At 49.7% G+C, this 23026-nt stretch overlaps 1 protein-coding gene across 1 annotated transcript in view; it reads right to left on the bottom strand.

Moving 5' to 3' along the window:
- Positions 1 to 18461, bottom strand: part of TGM2 (transglutaminase 2) — a 36410-nt gene extending 17949 nt beyond the window's left edge. The window contains exons 1-3 of the mRNA XM_008172155.4: positions 18322 to 18461; positions 9525 to 9704; positions 216 to 458 (exon numbers count right to left, since the gene is read on the bottom strand). Of these exons, the coding sequence (XP_008170377.2) occupies positions 216 to 458; positions 9525 to 9704; positions 18322 to 18331 (433 nt within the window). The 5' untranslated portion in view covers positions 18332 to 18461. The remainder of the gene's footprint in view (positions 1 to 215; positions 459 to 9524; positions 9705 to 18321) is intronic.
- Between the last annotated feature and the right edge of the window lie 4565 nt (positions 18462 to 23026).

Raw genomic sequence — 23026 nt, 5'->3', positions numbered from 1 at the left:
TGCAGCTAGAGGGTTCCTGGCTTGGAGCACAGATTCAAACCTCCCCAGAGTTGTGGGTGTTTGGCGCTGGTGACGGTTCGGCCCATCCAAGAGAGGCCAGCGGGCCGTTCAGCTCCGGGCTTGTGCAGTCCCAGCCAGAGGCTGTTGTTCCGAGTCTGGCCCATCTCCATTTTGGAGAGACCCCTGCAACTTAAATGGATGAATGACAATCTCACCTGGACACCAAGGGTTAAAGAGCAAGATGAACTCTCCGAGCCTGAAGCTAGTGCCTTGGTACCCCGTAGAGGCCTCCAGGGTCAGGGTATAGCAGCCGATCCGGGCATCGGGAGGGGCGTAAATCAACAAGGAGAGAGAGGTTCCATCCTGATGGTCCACGACCGCGCTCCATGCTGACTCCTGGAGGGCATCGGAGACGGGGAAATGGGACTTGGTTCCCGACGACTCGATGGGGCATGGCCCTGCCAGAGCAAACGGTCTCATTAGCACACCCTGCCTCTGGCCTCTCGCTCTGATAGTTCTGGGGACAATGCCTCTGGGGCCAGGGGAAGGACAATTCACCCTGTGTGAGCGCTATTCCAGCCTCCCATGGCACAGCGCCCCTCACCCTTTACAGACGTGTCTGCGGGCCCCCGTTCTCCCTGCATTGGCTGTAGGTAGCTCCCCTTACTGAACCAGCCGAGTCTCAGACCCAGTGTTGGCCCCACAGCAGGGCAGAGGCTGGGGGCTGTGGTGTCCTGAGCAGACCAGCATGCAGAGGGCAGGAGCGGCTGGCGTGTACGGGGGACTGCACCTCCTGCCGATGATTCCCTGCTCCCAGTACAGAGGGGCCACTCGATGGGTGATTCACTGGGGGACAGAATTCTCCTGATTCTTTCATATGCAGCTGATGCACGTGAGGGACTTGTCAGTGTGGCAAGCAGACAATGGGGATTGCATTGCTCTGCTGGCTGGATTGGTATGTGATGTCCTGATCCCCTGCCTGCTATAACGGGATTTTGTCTCATGATATCCTGGCGGGCAGGGGCCCGTAGCCATGGGTAACGTTCAGGCCCAAGGAGATGCACGGGACTGGAATTTCAAAGCTATTCGGTACACTGTGTGCTTTGCATTGGCTGCATGTGCAGTAGAAACTGCACACACACGGTGCCTGCAGCTGGGGACCTGGGGTCCTTTCCAATCGCTCCCCGTCAGCCTTTCCCGGGCCTTTCCCCTTTGCTGTGATTGTGTCTGAGAGTCAGTCTGCTTCTGCTGCTGAGTGAGATCTGGGGGCAACGGTAGGTTCGTGCCCTCCCCCCACCCTTCTGAGGACACACCAATGGAGACCCTAAGGGGAGCCCAGCGTTCAGACTGGGGCACCCCAGTCTGTCTGTGTAGTTGGGGGCCCAAGTCTTGCACTTGTAAGCTCAAACTAACAGCTCCCCAAATAACCATTTCTGGGTCTGCAGTAAGTGCCAGGTAATGCACCCAGATCCAGGACTGTGTGAAAGCATCTCTGCCGGCTACATCCAAACATCCCATAACAACACACCACAGCTGAGCGTCCCTAAGCCCCTTTTACACTGCGTTTCCGCTCGCGGCCTAGACCATCCAAGCTCTCATTCCAAAGCCAGCTGCTCTGGAACCGCAGACGGGTCCCTTGGCAGGACAATTCCCCCCCGCCCCCCGCGAGACGAGAGCCCCAGCTAGCACTCTGCACTTCCAGCGTCTAGCAGTGACATCAGTGCTCCCTTGCGCACAGAGCTGTCCTTTCACTCTGCTGGGAGTGTTACTCCAAGTGCAAGGAGCTGTCCTGGATCCAAACACAGCTCCTCCCAGAAACGGAGAGGAACACACAGAACAGCTCAGACCTGGCCCTCTGCGCCCTGTGTCCAGGCAGCTGCAGTGACCGGCAGATTTCATTTCAAGGGATGTTCTGTGTGCAGGCTTCCCTCCCACACTGGGAACTCTGTGTTATGCTGGTCCTGGGCCCACACTCCACCGCTCCAGCGCCCCGCCCTTGTTGGGGAGTAGAACTTCATGACCAGAAATACACATGAACTAATGAGAGTGACACACTTTCTCCTCCTCGCTCCCTCTGCGAGGCCGGGGAGAGCTGACCTGGCCAGTTCAGACGCAGCTGGCTGTGCTCTGCACAGGCAGAGCGTTTCCCTTTTCAACCCTGCTCCTTACTCATGTCCCCAAGGAATCCCCCTCCCCAGACCGGCAAAGGGAAACTGCTTCCTTCCCTTGCTTCTCTCCCGCCCCCGCCCCACAACCCATTCCCGAAAAGAGCCAGGGGAAAGTTCTGCTCCTCTGCACATAGATACTAATTGAGCGTTGCGAAGAGCAGTGGGGTGGGGACGTAGGGCTGTATTTGGATCTGTCCACACAAGGTACCCGACTGGAACTGTCCAAACAACTCTGCTTTAAAAACAGACACTGTCTGTCTGCACTGAAATAACCCCCCTTCTTTGCAGGACAGGGCTATTAGCAATCACTCAGGGTGGGGACGACTTGGTAGCAAAGGCTCAGGTTTGAGGGGGAGGGATAGCTCAGTGGTTTGAGCACTGACTACATGGACTCCCTGGGGTTGAAGCTGGCAAGGTAGAGACAGCCCTGTCCTGCTAGCCTGGCAGGTCAATTGAGGTCCGTGCAGTTTAGGCCCCCAAACGCTGAGCCCTCTGTGCAGATGTTAAAGAACCCCTAGCACTTTTCTGCAAGAGTAGACATGTTCGTCCCTTGGCCAAAATGTCAGCTGCCTGCCACCCTCCACCCCAGAGGTAACTGCATTCAATTGTGCTGTATGGACACACTGTCGTTTGGAACCCCCTTTGGGATCACTTGGGATGAAAGACACTAGGTAAAAATCATACTGATAGCCAAAGGAAATGGAGGCAGCGAGCAGCAGGTCAGTGGCTGCTGCGTCTGTGTCCAGAATGGCCGGGGTCACTCTGACAGGGAACGTGTCTTTCCGCATACATTTACTGACGGCACTCGGCAGGTGTGTATCACCCGTGTGGCTTCAGGGAGTGCGGCGGAGACCTGAGAGCCCCAGGAGGTCTGAGTGCTGGTCTTGGGAATGAGTGTGCCTAGCATGAAGCTAGGGTCACTGATTCTGGGCTTTCAGCCTCTTATGTCAGTTTGTAGAATTTGAAGCTTATACAAAACAGAAATGTTATAAACAGACAAGAAACACCAGGGCAAAAACTGTTTCTAGGGAAGGGCACGTTTCCAAGGGCAGGCTTCAGTAAATCCCCGGAGCTTCAGAGAAAGGCGAGAACGGCTAAACGGCATTGACCCAGATGGGCAATTCAGGGGCAGGGGGGAATTCCCTCCTGGCCCCTGCAGGATGTCAGTTTATGCCCTGAAGCCTGATGGTTGATTAACTGGATCTTTGAGACAGGCCTGCAGCAAAGCCCCAGCTCCAAACACCCCGGAACTGTACATCAGGTTCAGACTTTGCCTTTCTCTAGACGGGGCTGTGACAAACCTGCACTCTTTCCCCTGCCCCATGGGTGCACCCTTAAAGCTACAATGTCAGTCATAGCCCTGGCTCGATGGGACACAGAGGTGCGGCCCACCCACTCATAACCCAGAGTCACCATCACAATTGCTTCTTTTGAATATCTGGCCCAGGGATTGGCAACCTTTGGCTGGTTTGTTTACCTGCCGCGTCTGCAGGTTCGGCCGATCGCGGCTCCCACTGGCCGCGGTTCGCTGCTCCAGGCCAATGGGGGCTGCGGGAAGTGGCGCAGGCCGAGGGTTTGTTATTTGTTCTACACTGATTGTCTGTTTGATTTTGATGAGGCGCAGTGGGTGTAGCTAGGGCACTGCTCTGAAAGTCACAGACCACAAACTCCCCTCCTCCAGCGCTGCTCCGAAACATTCTATCCAGAGCCGGTCTCCCCTAAATGAAACCCAGGGACACTAACCTTCCTCCCCCGGAGTTACAGGATGTGTCTCACAAAACAAAAACCCTCCCACAAGGATCTGTTCCCAAACGCAGCAGGAAGACAAACTCCCTGGGGAGTTCTTCGGCCTGTCACAGCAAAGAGCAAAACTCCCAATGACCTCAGTGGAGCCAGGATTCCACCATCTGTGCCTAACTCCAGGGCTAATACTGGTTTTCTAGTGAGCCTTGTGGAGGCTCTAGATTCAATGACTTCTCTGGAGAATTTAGGGTTTCCCCCCTAGGGAGATGCCATTACTTACCGGGGTGGATCTTGCCCTAGTTTTGCATCTCAGCTCTGGGATCTAACTCCTCAGACACCTAAAATGAGTCATGTGCCTCTAGGCATCCACCCATGGGGATGCCTTGTTCTTGAATTCCAAGATGGGGTAACAAAAAAAGCCTGGTCGGTTTTATTCATTACATTTTTTGTTGAAAAAATTTTTCTGACCAAAAGGTTTTTTCTTTTTTTGACAGAATGGAAATGTTCATGAAAAGATTTCCATTTTCACTGAAAACATTCTCACTTCTCCCCTCCCCCCCCCCCCCCGTCTCTAGTTTTAATTTTTTTGATGAAAATCAGAAAAATTTCTATGAGACTTTTTAACAAAACCGAGTTTTAATGTTTCTGTTGCAACTTCTCATTGGGAAAAATAAATTCTCGGCCAATTCTATGGTTCATGATTTTGAATGTCATTCATGAGCCCTCCTGTCCTAGGCCCTGGCACAGGACATCCTGTTTAGGGCCCTCCACCATGGAGGAGGACCTGCAGGAGGCTAGTAAAACTGCTTGAGACAAGACCGGGCTGGAGCAAAGGCATTATTTATCCCCAGAAGTGTCACACTTTAGCCAGTTGCAGGGCAGATTTTCCCCATTCCTCCAACCAAAGTCCCTCTGCACTGTCCTGCTGGGACCTGCCGTGTGGGAGAGGGTAGCTAATGCTGCCTGGAGAGTTCAGCCTCTCTTTGGAAGCTGCCGACAAGTCAAATCTCGTATGCTAGACAGCGCAACGGCTTTGTGAGGTGGACACAAGTGACTGGATGGAGTCTCACCGAAGCGGCCAGGCCTGCACGTGGTAATGCCTCCTCCTCTGGGGCAGGGATGAAACTGGAGCAAAAGGCCCCAGAGCTCATTGCCAATCCCCTGGGCCAGTTGGTGTCCCTCCGGGTAAAAGTCTGTCAGTACAAGGGATTGGAAAGACAAAAAGTGGCTGACGCTATTAATAGAATCTGTGCTGCATTGCAGGGAGCTGTCTCATCCCCCTGCCCTTGGCAGCGCTTCTGGGCTGCAGGAGGATGGTTCTCTGCGTGGAGGTGGGAGGGGCTGGGAGTCAGGGAAGGCACGCAGGTCGCGTCCGCACATCAGAAATACCCTGTGGCAGTGAGTCGAGGGCCTAGGTCACCTGACTTGGGCTCGTGCTGCCGGGCTAAAAATGGCAGCATAGCCCTTCGGGCACAGGCAGGAGCCTGGGCTCTGAAACTCGGCGAGGGGGGTGGGTCTCAGAGCCCGGGATCCAGTCCGAGTCTGAACTTCTACACGGCTATGTACAGCCCTGCAGCGCGAGCCTTGCGAGTCCAAGTCATTTGACTCGGGCTCCAAGACTTTTTGAGCTGTGTAGACGTGCCCATTGTGACTAACTCCCGGAGAAATTCCATGCAGAGACTTGGGGAAGCTAGGCCCTTTTCTTCCTTGATACGGTATTGCTGAGGAAGATGGGTGTTGGCCAGCCTGCAAGCTTCCTTGTTTTGTTCCCCTCCCCAGCCCTCTTTGGTTGTCCTTGGCGGAAAACAGCTGCCTGATGTTCAGAGATAACACATGAGCCAAGATCTAAGTATCTTTCTCCCCCACACCCACCCAGGCCTGGAACAGCCCAGCTCTTGAATAAATAACCCTAGAGCAGGGGTTCTCCAACTGGGGGTCATGACCCCTCAGGGGGTTGTGAGCTGTCAGCCTCCTCCCCAAACCCCGCTTTGCCTCCAGCGTTTATAATGGTGTTAAATATATTAAAAAGTGTTTTTACTTTATAAGGGGGGGTGTCACACTCATAGGCTTGCTGTGTGAAAGCGGTCACCAGTACAAAAGTTTGAGAACCACTGCCCTAGTGTGACACTGAAGGTGGGGCAGTGTTTGAGAGAAACCTAGGAACAGGGCCAGCTCTAGGCACCAGTGAAGGAAGCAGGTGCTTGGGGCGGCAATACAAAGGGGCGGCACTCCGTCCGGTATCGGGGTGGCACCTCCGGGTCTTCGGCGGGAATTCGGTGGCGAGTCCCTCAGTCCCTCTCTTCCTCTTTGAGCTGCCGCTGAATTGCTGCCGAAGAGGAAGAGAGGGAGTGAAGGACCCACCGCCGAATTGCCGCCGAAGAATGAAGCGGCGCTATAGAGCTGCCGCCAATCGGCTTTTTTTTTTTTTTGCCGCTTGGGGGCGGCAGAAAAGCTGGAGCCGGCCCTGGGTGGGAATATTCAGGCAGGAATTAAAGCCCCCAAATCCATGCAGGTTGCTATAACCATGGACAGCTATAGGAGTCCTCCAGCCTCTGCAATGCTGTGGGGTGGCGGGAAGTTCCGTTCTTGGGTGTGGTCTGCTCCCTCCGTCCTAGCTTTGTTCTGCGTGTGTGTGCTGTGTGCGCCCGACTATAGCCGGGATGGGGAGAGGAAAGGAAATGCAGCATCCTAGCTGCGTTCTCCCCGACAGCCCCTGTAGGACTGGATTAGTGGCGCACACAGCTGGTGGAAGTATGATCCAATGTGGGTAGCGGGTTGAGCATTGGAGATGGTCCAACCCGAGCACTGACAGTGGGGCTGGGTCTTTCTTACTGTATTCTACGGTCACCTGGGCAGGACCGAGATAAATAAACCTTCTGCCAGGCTGTCCCTTTGCTGGGCTTCCCTACAGTGTTCTGTCCATGGACAGATCTGGGGCTCACGCTGGGAAAGGAGTTTGGTCTGGCTAACCTTGACCCATCCAACACTACTGCACCAGAACACCTGGCCTCTCTTGGGGAAGTCCCTCTCTTTGGAGGTCTAATTTTACTCAGCAATTGAAAGATGGAAATTCCCCAGACACTGGCCCAACTCCAAGAGAAAAAATATGCCCAGACTTTGAGACGGTTCATAGCCAAAGCCTCACAACCAAACCCACATCTTTCTGGGCTGGGTCCACCACTGTTGTTCCTTCATGTCTGATTTCTCCCAAGATGGAGGATAGATGTACCTTGACCGTGAGCAGAGGCCATCTCCTTACCCAGTCACTAGAAGGGAATTGGGATCTATACACAGAATCAGAATCAGCCCTGGCCCACACACAGAGTAAGACTGGTTTAATTATAGGTGTGATTTTTATACTGATTTGGTTAAAACGGTACAACTTTGTGTGTAGACACACTTATATCATTTGAACCTGGCTTATATCAGTTTAGCTTGCACTGGTAAATGTACAGGTGCAAGCTAAAGGCATAGAACCAGTTTTAAATCATTTTATGAGAGTCCACACGTACAAGTTGTATGATTTAACTAAACTGATTTACATTAAACAGTTACAGCTTCCGTGTGCAAACAAGCCCTTAGCCTATGGAGGGTGGAAGCACAGGGGGACCAGGAATTGGGAGTTTTGGGCTACATTCCTGACTCTACCACAGACTCTATGTGTAACTTTGGACTGTCACTCAAGCTCCCTTCTGTGCCTCAGTTTCCTATATGTAAAATGGGGATAATATTACTGCCTTTTGGCATGGTGGTGACATAAGGCTCAGTTAATTAATATTTATTAGGACCTTAAGAGTCTCAAGTGGAAGGTACTATGTGCATATACAGAGGGTCCATGCCATTAAGGGATATGACTTTATTTTATACTTCAATCCTTATTATTTTATTCTGAATTCCTTGAGCTGGAATCTTAGAGTACCATAAAAATAGCTTGTGGATGAATCTCTTATTTGGCTTCTGAAGCCTTCTGGCCAAAGTACCTCTTATTATTCGTAGCAGTCGTTTGTTTTTCTAGTTATGGTAACGCAAAGCCCAGGTGTGAAAGTGACTGCTTGCATTTTTGGAACACCACATTAGGAGTCTACCGATGTTATGGATTCCAACTCAGACATTCCAAGGTAATAGCTGGGCAAAGCCCAACCCTGTCAACTCATCTGAAATAATCCTTAGCCCAGACTGATTGACTTGTCTTCAGGCCCAAACACTTAAGACGTGTGGAACGTGGCAACAATGAACATTGTTGGCTATGGGGAGTTAGTGTTACACTCAAGCAAATAACGTTCACAAGTGCTGGGGCTCTTTCTTTCTTGCTTTCTTTCATAGAATCGGGTTGTAAGGGACCTCAGGAGGTATCTAGTCCAATCCCCTGCTCAAAGCAGGACCAACCCCAACTAAATCATCCCAGCCAGGGCTTTGTCAAGCCAGGCCTCAAAAACCTCTAAGGAAGGAGATTCCACCACCTCCTAGGGAACCCATTCCAGTGCTTCACCACCCTCCTAGTGAAAAAGTTTTTCCTAATATCCAACCTAAACCTCCCCCACTGCAACTTGAGACCATTCAACTATTATTATATTTTGGAGCCTCTGTTTTTATATCTTTCTGTCCGGGACTGTGAGGACAAACCACCTATGACATCAGGATCAGTGCCAGGGAAATTTTACTTTAATGTTGGAAATAACATGACTGAGATAACAGTCTCCTGACAGGAAGAGGAAGCCGTCCTCTCAGATCCCACAATGTAAAACAAATAAATACAAAGTTTGGACCAAGGACTTTTAGATTCACTTTGTGAGTTGCAAAAACAAGCAAATATAAGCAGTAGGGGAAGCAATTAGTTTTCCTGAACAAAAATGTGAGGGCCATTCATATGGTAGTGCTTGCTTATCTGGATGGTGACAGACCTCGGGATGGACTGTCCAAGGGGAATGGGGTGGGGTTGGCCTCTCACTGAGGTTTTGGGGTGGGGAGGTGGGGTAATGGGGGTGGAAATTGAGGACGGCTTGCCTATAAAATGATTGAGGGAGAGGGGGAATCTGTATACAAGTGATAAGTGTGGAAAGTGCTTTTTTGAATGGGCTGGGGCAGGGATGGCTCTCTCTGCGATGACTGGGGTAGAAAGTGCCCCTCTTGGACACAGGGCTGGCTCCAGGGTTTTGGCCGCCCCAAGCAGCCAAAAAAAAAAAAAAAAAAAGCTGCGATCGCGATCTGTGGCGGCAATTCGGCGGGAGGTCCTTCGCTCCGACCGTCGGCCGAATTGCCGCCGAATAGCTGGACGTGCCGCCCCTCTCCAGAGCGGCCGCCCCAAGCACCTGCTTGGTAAGCTGGTGCCTGGAGCCGGCCCTGCCTGGACATGATGGCGCTGAGGTGGCTTAGTTGGGCATGGCCTATCTCTGAGGGGAGGGTGGATAATGTCTCTCTCTGAGGGGAGGGTGGCTGGTGTCTCTTGAGGAGAGGTGGGTGAATATGTCTGTCTGTGAGGTGAGGGGGTAGGACGGCTCATCTCTGAGGTGATGTGACAGGGGTGGATATTGTGTGTGTCTCTGAACGAGGGGATGGAGGTGGCTCCTCTCCAAGCTGACCGCAGTTGAGTTTAGTGAATAGCTCTGGACTTACCTGTCTCTACGTTGAGAGTAAGTCTATCCACTCCTTCCTCATAACCCCTTCCAGCGAAGCGCAGCGTGATGGTGAAAGACTGTCCCCTCCTCACAACGAGCTGCTGGCTGCCCATGTCAGCCGTCATGTGGTTCTGATTGTTGCTCTCAAACTCCAGGTTGCATGATTCCAGCACCAGATCTGCAAAACCAACAGCATCTAAGGCCGTGGCTACACTCAAAACATCAAAGCACTGCCACGGGAGGGGCACACAGCGCTTTGAAGTGCGAGTGTGGTCGCGCGCCCCAGCATTGCAGGTACTCCACCTCCACGAGGGGATTAGCTTACAGCGCTACAGCGTCAGTGTCGCCAAGCCCTCAAGCTCTCTTTCTGGAAGGCAGCAAAGACACAGCACAAACTGACCCAGACTCCACTCTCTCTTCCTTTGATCCATTTAGTGGTTCAGAGGCTGGGCACCAAAATCTGATGCTCCAGCTGAGAAGAGATCAATTTTACTCCTATAGAGCTCATGCATTTGGCTTCACTACCATGTGTTTCTCATGTGCACGCGCACATGGCCAGGTTGTTGTTCTGCTGCAGTTAGGGAGTGCAGGGTGCATCTCCATGCATGAGCAGGGAGCTCTGAGCCCCACGAGATTCACGAGTTGGGAATCTTTACCTTGGTGTATGTCGGTGTAACACAGGGCTGGATCTAGCGTCCTCCTTCCCCCGCCACCTCCCCACCCCCACACTCATGAACTGTCATCTACTAATAGTGAGTACAAGTTTGGTTGATAAAGGTAACACTGTTGATGTAATATACGTAGACTTCTGTAAGGCATTTTACTTGGTACCACATGATATTTTGATTAAAAAACTAGAACGATATAAAATTAACATGGCCCACATGAAATGGATTAAAAACTGGCTAACTGATAGGTCTCCAAAGTAGCTTGTAAATGGGGGAACTTCATCCAGGAGTGTTTCCAGGGGGGTCCCCCAGGGATCAGTTCTTGGCCATACACTATCTTTTTAACAATGACCTGGAAAAAAACATAAAATCATCCTTGGTAAAGTTTGCAGATGACACAAAAATTGGAGGAGTGGTAAATAATGAAGAGGACAGATCACAGATTCAGAGTGATCTAAATCGCTTGGTAAACGGGATGAAAGCAAACAATATACGTTTTAATATGGCTAAATGTAAATATACACAACTGGGAACAGGATGGGAGGACTCTATCCTGGGAAGCAGTGACTCTGAGAAAGATTTGGGGATCATGGTGGATAATAAGCTGAACATGGGCTCCCAGTGGGAGGCTGTGGCCAAAAGAGCCAATGCAATCCTGGGATGCATGAACAGGGGAATCTCGAGAAGGAGCAGAGAGGTTATTTTCCCTCTGTATTTGGCATTTGTGTGACCACGGCTGGAATCCTGTGTCCAGTTCTGGTGCCCACAATTCAAGAAGGAGGCTGATAAATTGGAGAGGATTCAAAGAAGAGCCACAAGAAGGAATAGAAAACAAGCCGTATAGTGATAGACTCAAGGAGCTCAACCCATTTAGCTTAACACAGAGCAAGTTAAGGGGTGGCTTGATTACTGTCTGTAAGTACCTACATGGGGGACAAATATTTAATAATGGGCTTTTTAATCTAGCAGATAAGGGTATAACATGATCCAATGGCTGAAAGTTGAAGCTAGACACATTCAGACTGGAAATAAGGTGTAAGTGTTTGACAGTGAGGGTAATTTACCATTGGAACAACTTACCAAGTCACGGTGGATTCTCCATCACTAACCATTTTGGACGTTTTTCTAAAAGACCTGCTCTAGGAATTACTTTGGGGAAGTTCTATGGCCTGTTCTGTGCAGGAAGTGAGACTAGATGATCGCAATGATCTGTTCTGGCCTTGGAATCTGTGCACACACACAGCGTACATACATGCACACACAGCATGCACACCTCTCCTCTAGCATTCTAGCATGGAAATGGCTTCAGTGAAACCTGTCTGAACTCCTGGGTTATCTGTCCTTTTAGCGTGCCTGGTCGATTGCCTCAGCAGTTAGGAAAATAGCTTCCCACCATGAATCATAGAATCACAGAAGATTAGGGTTGGAAGAGACCTCAGGAGGTCATCTAGTCCAGCCCCTGCTCAAAGCAGGACCAATCCCCAACTAAATCATCCCAGCCAGGGCTTTGTCAAGCCGGGCCTTAAAAACCTCTAAGGATGGAGATTCCACCACCTCCCTAGGGAACCCATTCCAGTGCTTCACCACCCTCCTAGTGAAATAGTGTTTCCTAATATCCAACCTAGACCTCCCCCACTGCAACTTGAGACCATTGCTCCTTGTTCTGACATCAGGTACCACTGAGAACAGTCTAGATCCATCCTCTTTGGAACCCCCCTTCAGGTAGTTGAAAGCAGCTATCAAATCCCCCCCCCCCCACTCTTCTCTTCTGCAGACTAAATAACTCCAGTTCCCTCAGCCTCTCCTCGTAAGTCATGTGTCCCAGCCCCCTGATCAGTTTTGTTGCCCTCCGCTGGACTCTCTCCAATTTGTCCACATCCCTTCTGTAGTGGGGGGGCCAAAACTGGACATAATACTCCAGGTGTGGCCTCACCAGTGCAGAGTAGAGGGAATAATCACTTCCCTTGACCTGCTGGCAATGCTCCTACTAATACAGCCCCAAATGCTGTTAGCCTTCTTGGCAACAAGGGCACACTGCTGACTCATATCCAGCTTCTCATCCACTGTAACCCCTAGGTCCTTTTCTGCAGAACTGCTGCCTAGCCACTCAGTCTCTAGTCTGTAGCAGTGCATGGGATTCTTCCGTCCGAAGTGCAGGACTCTGCACTTGTCCTTGTTGAACCTCATCAGATTTCTTTTGGCCCAATCCTCCAATTTGTCTAGGTCACTCTGGACCCCATCCCTACCCTCCAGCATATCCACCTCTGCCCCCAATTTAGTGTCATCCGCGAACTTGCTGAGGTTGCAATTAATCCCATCATTCAGATCATTAGTAAAGCTGTTGAACAAAACCGGCCCCAGGACCAACCCCTGGGGCACTCCGCTTGATAACGGCTGCCAACTAGATATTGAGCCATTAATCACTACCCGTTGAGCCCGACGATCTAGTCAGCTTTCTATCCACCTTAGAGTCCATTCATCCAATCCATACTTCTTTAACTTGCTGTCAAGAATACTGCGGGAGACCATATCAAAAGCTTTGCTAAAGTCAAGGTATATCATGTCCACCGCTTTCCCCTCATCCACAGAGCCAGTTATCTCATCACAGAAGGCAATCAGGTTGGTTAGGCATGACTTGCCCCTGGTGAATCAATGTTGACTGTTCCCAATCACCTTCCTCTCCTCCAAGTGCTTCAAAATGGATTCCTTGAGGACCTGCTCCATGATTTTGCCATTCCCTGGGTTCTCTTTCTTCCCTTTTTAAAAGATGGGCACTATATTTGCCTTTTTCCAATTGTCCGGGACCTCCCCCGATCACCAAGAATTTTCAAAGATAATGGCCAATGGCTCTGCAATCACATCAGCCAACTCCCTCAGCACCCTTGGATGCAGTGCATTTGGCCCCATGGACTTGTGCATGTCCAGCTTTTCTAAATAGTCCTTAACCTGTTCTTTCACCACTGTTCTTTCACCATGGCCAAAGCTCCCAGGAGCAAAGTGAAACTAATTAATAATTGAAGCAATCTGCTTGTGGGGGAGAGAGAAGCAGCATCCTGGGTGTCTCTGAGCTAAAATCTCTCTTGGATCATGACTAGGGCCAGGGGATGAGCTTGCTAATCTCCTCCCCACTCTCCCTTCTCCCAAGACACAGAGAAGTGTGACACAGTTTACAATCGCCCTGGTTTGGTACCACCCACAGAACTTACACAGCACTCTTCGTGCGTCGATCTCAAAGAGCTTTACAGAGCTGACGCACATTACGTTCCCCGTTCCACCAGGGAGTAAACTGAGGCGCACAGAGCGAAAACATGGTGCCTAATGTCACGCAGCCAGTCAGCGGTAGAGCTGGGAGCGGAATGCCGAGCTTCCCCTTGCACTAGGCTTCTGCTCTTAATGCTACAACAGCGGAGAGGCCTGAGGCCAGGCCAAAGGTGTGTCGCAGAGCTGCACTGGGTCCATCAGGATTCAAGGGCAGGAGAGACTTGCAGAGGGGCAGCAGCAGAGAGAGCCAGCGCTTATCCTTCCTGCCTCTGGAGGAGTTTGGCTTCAGGCTTCCGCTGCCAAGTTGTTTGGGTTGTTTCCCCCCCCCGAAAGAGAGAAGCATTTCTGAACTCGGCGAACGCTTAGCTTTGGATGTTCCCTGTGCCCTCGGTCAGGCTGACAGGAAGTTTCCTATTTCCTATGCCTTGACAAATCGGAGAGCCTGCCCATAAACGTACTGCGAAAAGGGATGTCTGACTGCATGGCCTGAGGCATTCTGCAGGGCGTGCTCTTGTGGCAGTAGGGCAGAGAGACACTGATGTAAGCAGGGCCTGTGCTAGGCAGCCGGTGATAATCAGACAGCGCCATTACCCGTTGTTTCAGCGTGGTTTCCTGGGGCAATGCGATATCATTCATCATTGTTCCAGGCTAGCGAGCCGTGAATGCATTGCAGTCAGGCAGATTAGTTGCCAGAATAAGTGAAAGTATTTAATGTAGGAGAACACATAGCGAGTTCAGTGCCAGAGTACCTGAGCTGGAAAACCAGGGCCTGATTTATGGAGCAAGTGCTGACAGTGCTCACTGCTGCTTCGTCCCCATCCTCTCTCAGCAATAGGTCACCTAGAGCAGTGGTTCACAACCAGGGGTATGCCTACCCCAGGGGCATGCAGGGGTCTTCCAGGGGGGACATCACCTCATCTAGAGATTTGCCTAGTTTTACAACAGGCTACAGAAAAAGCACCAGTGAAGTCAGAAAAACTAAAATTTCATACAGACAAAGACTTGTTTGTACAGCTCTATCTACTATACACTGAAATGTAAGCACAGTATTTATATTCCAATTGATTGATTTTATAATTCTATGGTCACAGTGAGAAAGTCAGCCATTGTTCAGTAATAGTGGCTGTGACCCTTTTGTATTCTTATGTCTGATTTTCTAAGCAAGTCGTTTTTAAGTGAGGTGAAATCGGGGGTACGCAAGACAATTCAGCCTCCTGAAAGGGGTACAGTCGTCTGGAAGGGTTGAGCGCCACTGCCCTAGGGAAGGGGCTGAATGCTGGCCAGAAGGAGGAAGGGAGGGAGCTGCAGAAACCCGTTGCTATAGGAATGGTGCCAGGTGAAAAAAGGAAGACCACTGACCTTGCCGCATCCAGAGCGAAAGGCTTTCTTGCAATAGTGCTTTCATGTTCGTGCTTACGGATATGCCCCCAAAACCTCACCACAAAGTCAGCCCTGTTGCTTGCCAGCAGGGAAGGGCGTGTGAGAGAGAAATAATTGCTTTCACTGGTGGGAGGCTATTGCGGTAAGACCTAAGAGATCTAGATAGATGGAGTTATGGAGAAAGCGTAGCTTGCCCATAATCAAAATGATTCTATCGGGCTGCCAAGCTGCAGGAGTGTGACCAGCGTAGAACAAACTGAAGGGAGAAGGGAGACTTCCATTTTACACATTTCACCCCTGATTTAGTGAAAACTGCACCCAATTACATGCGTATGATCTTATATCAAGCTAGACTCTGCCAGAAAATGTGGGCCAAGTCAGAAAAAGTGTGTTAGAGAGAGGAATTCTAAAAAATGATGTTTGGCTCAAAAATCCAGCCTGAGCTGGTAACGCCAAACTTGTTGTATTCTGTTGGCCACTTTGATCAGTAACAACCAGTTTATTCCTTAGTTATTAAATTGATGATAACATATACTAGGATGTTTGCAGAGCTCTTCCGGGATCTCTGCATGCTATTCACGGCAGGTATTACAACGTTCATAAGACCATGAGTGGAATGAAATATCTTAACATTCCAGTTCCATTTTCTCTGTGTTTTAAAATCCTTTAATGTAACAGGGACACCAGTTTAACAGTCAAATTTCTGTCTGCCAGACTTCTATTTCCTACTGTTATAACTAACCCAGGACAGCTGCCACGAAAGAGATTAGAAGGGTTTTTCTCTTCTGGTTTTTTGAGTTGTCTTTGCTTTGTGCATTGGAGAGTCGGACCTAGACTCTGGTGCTCACTCCTGCGAGAGATAAGAATGGCCACGGGCCTTGCTGCGTTCACAACAAAACATGTAACTCCCTTTTTCACACTTACTTTCCCTAGCCATACTTGCACTTTAAACATACACAAACCAGTTCTGAACTAAGCTCTTCCTGGCATCTAGCAGCAGGAGACGCAGAGAGAGATTGTCAGGGTTTGTTTCTATTTTGAAAGACGTGGGAGTGCTTGGAAGTTGGACACACCATGGGAGGGGCCCTGTGAGCACAAAGACAGAGGAAGAGGAGCTCGTGGAAAACTTCAGTTCCACCTTCTCCTAGGAACAGCCCAAGCCGAGGGCCCAAGGGAGGGCCCTCATGGAAGAGAAATGCCAGAAGCAACATTCCCCGGTGATGGCAGTGAGCACCATGCAGCGACCTCAGTGGAGTTTTCCCCATTTACACCCGCATATAATTTGGTCCAATCTCTGATGTAAGGGATCCTGTTTTTCATCATCCTGAGGGAAAATGAAGGATGAGGGTCTTCAGACTCCTCTCAAAGTCCAACCGCTCCCCTGTAGCGATGAGCAGTCAGAGGGCTTAAAGCAGGCCCAGCTCACTCAGTGCCACAGAGCAGAGGGACCTTGTTTTCCTTAGGATGCAGTCATTGCAATGCCATTACGGGCGCCTCCTCTTTCATTCCTTTTTATTTTGTCTTGGGACTGGATTGAATAAAACCCGGTCTTGTCACTGAGATCCCAGGCGGTTGAACGGAATTAACTTCCCTGTTTGTTTTTGTCACTGTTGTGGATTTGACATGTCTCTCACCTGCCTATCTGCACCTCCACATGAGCTTGTATTGCCTGGTCTCACTGACCATAGACTGAACAAAGAAGGCTACACACTGATCAGAATCTGACATGGGAAATATTATTTCATAAGAACATAAGAACGGCCATACTGGGTCAGATGAATGGTCCACCTAGCCCAGCAGCCTGTCTTCCAACAGTGGCTAATGCCAGGTGCTTCGGAGGGAATGAACAGAACAGAACAGAACAATTATCCCCATCCATCCCCATGTCCAGTCTCAGCTTCTGGCTGTCAGAGGTTTAGGGACGCCCAGAGCATGGGGCTACATCCCTGGCCATCTTGGTTAATAGCCGTTGACAGACCTATCCTCCATGAACTTATCTAATTCTTTCTTGAGCCCAGTTATACTTTTGGCCTTCACAACCTCCCCTGGCAGTGAGTTCCACAGGCTGGCTGACTGTTGTGTAAAGAAGTACTTCCTTATGTTAGTTTTAAACCTGCTGCTTATTAAATTCATTGGGTGACCCCTGGTTCTTGTCTTATGCAAAGAGGTAAATAACACTTCCTTATCTACTTTCTCCTCACTATTCATGCTTTTATAGACCTCTATCGCCCCTCAGTTGTCTCTTTTTGAAACTGGACAGTCCCAGTGTTTTAATCTCTCCATGTATGAAAGCTGTTCCATACCCCTAACCATTGTTGTTGCCCTTTTCTGCACTTTTTCCAATTCTAATATATCTTTGTTGAGATGGGGTGACCAGAACGGCATGCAGTATTCAAGGTGGGATGTACTATAATATGATGTTTTCTTCTATCCCTTTCCCAATGGCTCCTAACATTCTGTTAGGAATTTTGACTGCCGCTGCACATTGATCAGCGAACTATCCACAATGACTCCAAGATCTCTTTCTTGAGTGGTAACATCGTTTTGGGATTATGTCTTCCAATGTGCATTAATTTGCACTTATCAACATTGAATTTCATCTGCCATTTTGTTGCCCAGTCACCCAGTTTACCCCTTTGTACCTCTTCACAGTCAGCTTTGGACTTCATTATCTTGAATAATTTTGTATCGTCTGCAAACTTTGCCACCTCACTGTTTATCCCCTTTTCCAAATAATTTTTGGATATGTTAAACAGCACTGGTCCCAGTACAGATCCTTGGGGAATGACTCTATTTACCTCTCTCCACTGTGAAAGATCTAGAGAAGAAAGTATTCTTTTCCCAGCGAAAGACTACACAGAAAAGCCAGCTATGTGTCAGAGGGATTTCTAAAGGCTTAGAAGGGTTTTTTTATGGCTTTATTTAGATAACTCTCTTTAAAAATAGGATGAGACGAAAAGCAAATCTTTTTAGAGCAGCTCTCTGCAGAGTCCTGCTGAAAGGGAGCTTGCAATTTAAAACAGTATTTTAAAATTTCACTCTTGACAGCAGCGGCTTTATTAAAACAATAGCAAATTACTGTAGTTATGGTAAAGAACAAAATTAACTCAAAATAGTTTCCTCCTGATCATAACTATCTTCTATTTTAATCTTTGGCGTGTCTGATTATTCTGCGCTTGAGTCAAGCGTTTGCCATTGAGTTTCAATAAGTTCCAGAAATACAAACAAGTGCAGCTGACATAAAGGAACTTGTTAATGTTCCAGCCTGAGCTAAATGAACAGACTGTAATACTCCTCAACTTCTAAAGCAGAACTTACGCACACAGATACATACCGACCTACTGATCTCACTACCCACCCTTACATAGACACTTTGCAAAGCTCACTATAACCAAGCAAAACATTTCTGATTTAGAAGAATTATAAAAAAGTTGTCAAGTTTTGCTGAAATGCAGCCTCTGGCAACGTGCCGTTCTGCAACTTTACCTTCAGCCATGGTGTCCAGCACTGGAATCCCTTTTACTCTGCTTGCGCTCTGCCTACAGCTATGAAAAAGGAGCTGATGGTTTATCTCCTCCCACCCTCACTAGTTGTGCTCTCCCTTTATACAGGCAGACACAGCACACACCCCCTCATCTGGGTGGATGGTGGAACCTAAGCAAGAATTGGAAAAAACCCCACTGTTTCCAAGAAAAACTAAATCCACCTATTTTTTTTTCAACTTTGAGTATGGATTTGTGACAAAAGCAGGTCTGTAATAGCTCACTTCCCCCCACACAGGCTAAAAATATACAAGTAAGTGACACATACAGAAAGAGGCAGTGTGGGGACATTGCTGATAAATAGCCTCTCTTGCTGGTCAATGTTGTGAAATTCTTTCCCCAGTTTCAGGGAAGGAATTTCTTACGTCAGCCTATGAAAGTGGGGCTCGTGTGTAGTGCCTGAGGAGGCTAGTCACAAACCTGGGTAGTGGGGCTTTCTCTTTTAGTTTGCTGGTCTGAAGATTGTGTCCCCCCTAATCTGCACAGGTCGTTAAAGGGAAAGACAGAGCTCTTGGAAACCCCCTTCTTGTAAACACACTGGGAGGAGATGTGCTCTCCCCAGGGAAAACATGGCGGACACCTTGTATTCCTCACGTCAGACCCTCGTCCACCCACCACCCCACGGGCTAACTAAGAGAATGAGTCGGCAGAGTGAAGCGCTGGGGCTGTGCTCTTTTCAGACTGCAACCCCACATTCTCCCCCTCAGCCACAACCCAGAATCCTTTGGGCCAGTTGCTGTGGCCTTTGACTGTGGGAATTGGCTGCTTTTGGTACCTCAGGAAAACCATTTGCAAGTACATGTAATGAGCAAATCTGTGGGGGGAAGGCAGGAGCTTGTGACCAGTCGAAGTTGCTGAGCTCTTGGGGGGAGGGAGGGAACTACCCACAGATGTGGGGAGGGAATGAAGGTTAAACATTCGGTGGTTCCCCAGGATGGGAGGCATTGCTGCTCCTGCACTTGGGTGCTGCCTATCGATCGCAAGCGGCAGCTTCAGGGTCTGTCCATGAAGTGAGATGGTTGGACTCACTCACTGACGGGTAATTTACACCTCTTTCTCAATCCTCTCCAGAACTGGCCCTTCGTGAACATGGTCCAGAATAATTCATAACCAATCAGTGCTTTGGGGCATTTTGCTCACAAGCCGCCTGGGACCAGACAACCATATTGTATGTATTGCTGTCTCCCTCTCGTTTGGGCAATCCCAGCGCTGGGAGGCCGTTCGTGGGAGCCCGGGGAGGGGCCTGCTCCATGCCACTGGAACTGGAAGATGTTCATGAAAAACGTGTCCCGTGTTTTTAGTTGAGAGGTTTTGACATTTGACACTTTCGCTATTGTCCGTAATGTCTGAGCTGCCCTGTAACGGAAACCGACCAAAACTTCCACCAGCTCCTCTGTGCGCTCGGCTGACCTGCCACCTTGTAAGCTGGAGGGCAGAGAGCCTTGGGCGTCCTGCAGAAGCCATGCAATAGAGGGACTATTTTCCTCATTCTCTATTGGTGGAAGAACCCCACTGTGCTGAGTCAGTGCCCTGGCCTTTTCTACACTGGTGCCAACAGTTCATTGCATTGCCACTGCAAAGCTGAACAATGACTTTGTTGCAGCCACTGTGGCCCATGAATTGACCTGGCTGCAGCACCGGTATCTAGTCCCTCCCCGCTAAATGGCTACTCTGCCAGGTGGCAGGTGGACGGCAGCTGGGCATTCTCTCCATTGACCATGGGGGGAAAGCGCTCCAGCAGGGAGAAAACAAAATGACCGATGGATGCGGTGACACCCAAGGAGCTGGGTTGTTTTCACATCAGTGTGTGGGATTTTGCAAAAAGAAATCCTTGCTCTAGAGTTCAATACCGCGTTCTGGCACATGCAATGGAGGGAGGAGCAGCCACGGGGAAATAAACTCTGATGGATTTAGCTCAGCCAGTTGAGTTTTTCGTATTTACAAACACTTTGCAGTTGATTGTCCTAGAGATATGGCACAATTCTGTCTCACACGGCAGAGGGCCGGCTGGGGCCTCTGGAAATGAAATCTCTCCCAGCGCATGAAATGAAGCAGGCAAGCAGAGCCCAGCATGGATGTAATGTTCCAGCTGCCCAGCTGTGGCTGGGAAGAGCCAGGCCATTCATCATCACTCGCAGGAGGGGGCCAGGGAACAAGGTTAAATGTGCAATAAATCCGGGCTGAGTGGAAGCCTTGTGACCTGATGTGGTTAGTTCCAGCATCCTGGGGAATCAAGTGGGGGAGCCATGTCTGGAGCTGCATTGCTGATGGACCTGAGGAGGAACACATGGCGGATGGGCTGCACTTTTCATCCTGCGTAATGTAAATCAGCCGCCTCGAGAATATTTGCCTCATCTTCCCATCGTGGAATGTACCAAGTCAGAACGCGACAGGAGCCCTTGGGCTGCAGAGCTCGTTCAGCGCACATGAATGACAATAAGGGATGGTCCTGAGTCTCGTCTCTGATTGGCCCCTTCAATGGGCTTTCCTGGGCGCAAAAGCTGGTGGAACACAATGGATCAGGCTCCATACATAGGTGCTGGAACTAGGGGCGCTCAGGGCCGACGAGCCATGTACAGCCGGTACAAATTACCGGGGCCCGGTGGTCCGGAAGGGGGCCCGGGGCCCGGCTCCCCCGCTCTCGTTGGCCCTGTTTAGCTGGTCCGCCCTTGCTGGGGGGCCCGAAAAAAAATTTTCACCAGGCCCGAACCCACTCTCGGCGGCCCTGGGGGTGCTGCTGCACCCCCCGGCTTGAAGTGGTTTCCATCACACGCCAGGATTACAGTTTGGTTCAATGGCTCTCAGCCCCCCCACTATAAAAATTGTTCCAGCGTCCCTGGCTCCATATGTTTTACGTTGCAATTAAGTAGCTTATAGGAGGGACAAAATCAGTAATTCCCAATGAGTGACTACAGCCAGTAGGTCTGGTAAACAACTGCAGTAGTGCCCTCAGCACTCTCTGTATCTGCTTTATGCTGCCGCCGTCACCGGCCAGGCGTCTCCTAGGGCTTGGTGGTAGGATAGGGCCATTGTGGGAGCAGTTTTCTGGGACACAGTTGGGATTAGAGAACGGACTGATAATTAAATCCTATTTTTGGATGATCAGCTGCCGGCACCTGCCTAGACAGCGTTGATGTGATGTACTAACGGTTTGAAATGTCTCACTTTGCACTTTTATCTTTTCGCTAGGGCTCGTATTCTGTCATCACTCTGTACTTTCCTCGGTTGCTGACCCTTTTTTAGTTACCCACCTAGGTAATAGAATCCGCTCCTGTGTGATCTCAGATGTTGCACATATCGTAACACCGGGCCAACTTTTCCAAGCATTCTCCAAAAATACCCCCCAAGATGTGCAAGTGGAACCCGTTCATCGAGCAACCCAGGTATAGAGTATTTGTATCTGAAAGCGCTCAGATTCTCTTGTACATGTGAATTTGGGCACACACCAATGCAGGCTTTTGCATCTGCCAGGGGTGGGGCACACCCCAGTTTTTTAGGCACATTTTTGAAAACGTGTCTCTTCAAATCAGATTGAGAATGCAGCTCACTACAATTCTTGCCTCAGTGCAGCCCACATGCTTCATGTCTGTACTCAGGCAAACTCCTGTTGACTTTCTGTTTTGCCTCAAGGGGAATATAAGAAATATCAGAGCAGGGGTAGTCAATAGGTGGACCACGGGCCAAATCCGGACCGCCAGGTGCTTTTGAACAAACCACATCATCTTTTTATTTTTTATATTATTATTATTATTATTTATTATTATTTTATTTCTGTATTATTCTCTGGACCTTGACTAACCTTGACCAAGAAATTTGGACCTTGACAAAAAATAATTGATTACCCCTGTACCGGAGTAATGAGCGCAGGACTTGGCCCTGTCTGCAGCAGAGCATGCCAGGCAAGCCGTTCTGCCACGACATTTCCGTCCTGCTCTCGGTCACTGAACTTTACTCCTGCTCTTCGCGTTGAGATGCTGTGCTCTGGATGTGTTTTGTGTCATGTACAGCCAGTGGACCAGGAATGAGCATCTCAGCAAAGCAAATCTAAAACACATGGAGCAGATTTTTCTCACTCTGCTTTCATTTTGCTCCGAAACCCAAGCTGTTCCTTACCCCGTAATGCGTGTGTATTTGTGCATCTGCTTGAAGGAAAACAGATTAGGAGGACTGGATGGCGGTGAGGACTATTCACTGACTACGGTGAATTTCATCTTTATTTTCATTGTTGGGTCAAACATCGCCTCGCTCAGCAATGCCCAACAGTCGCTACCATCTGGCCATCTATGGCTATCATCATTGTAGTATCCGAGCACCTCACAATCGTGACTGGATTTGTCCTCGCACACCTGTGTGAGGCACGACAGAGTTATTATTACCATTGTACAGAGGGGGAACTGAGACCCAGAGAGATCAAGTGACTTGTCCCCGATTGCACAGGAAGGCTGTGGCAGGACAGGGACTTGAGCCCCGGCTCCCAAGTCCTACGCTAGTGCCTTAACCACGGGGCCCTCCTTCCTGTGTGGATGCCGACTGGTGGCCTATATGAAATGAGTTTACTGGCGTCAGTCCATGTCCACACCCCATCAACTACTGTCGCCGATTCAGACGAATGAGCAGCTGATTGGCAACTGAATGGATGAGAGACTGAG

This window comes from Chrysemys picta, chromosome 13 (assembly GCF_011386835.1).
Source record: "Chrysemys picta bellii isolate R12L10 chromosome 13, ASM1138683v2, whole genome shotgun sequence".
In the NCBI taxonomy this organism is placed as follows: domain Eukaryota; kingdom Metazoa; phylum Chordata; order Testudines; family Emydidae; genus Chrysemys; species Chrysemys picta.
The sequence above is the reverse complement of the archived record's forward strand: the minus strand, read 5'-3'. Positions and strand labels throughout refer to the sequence as shown.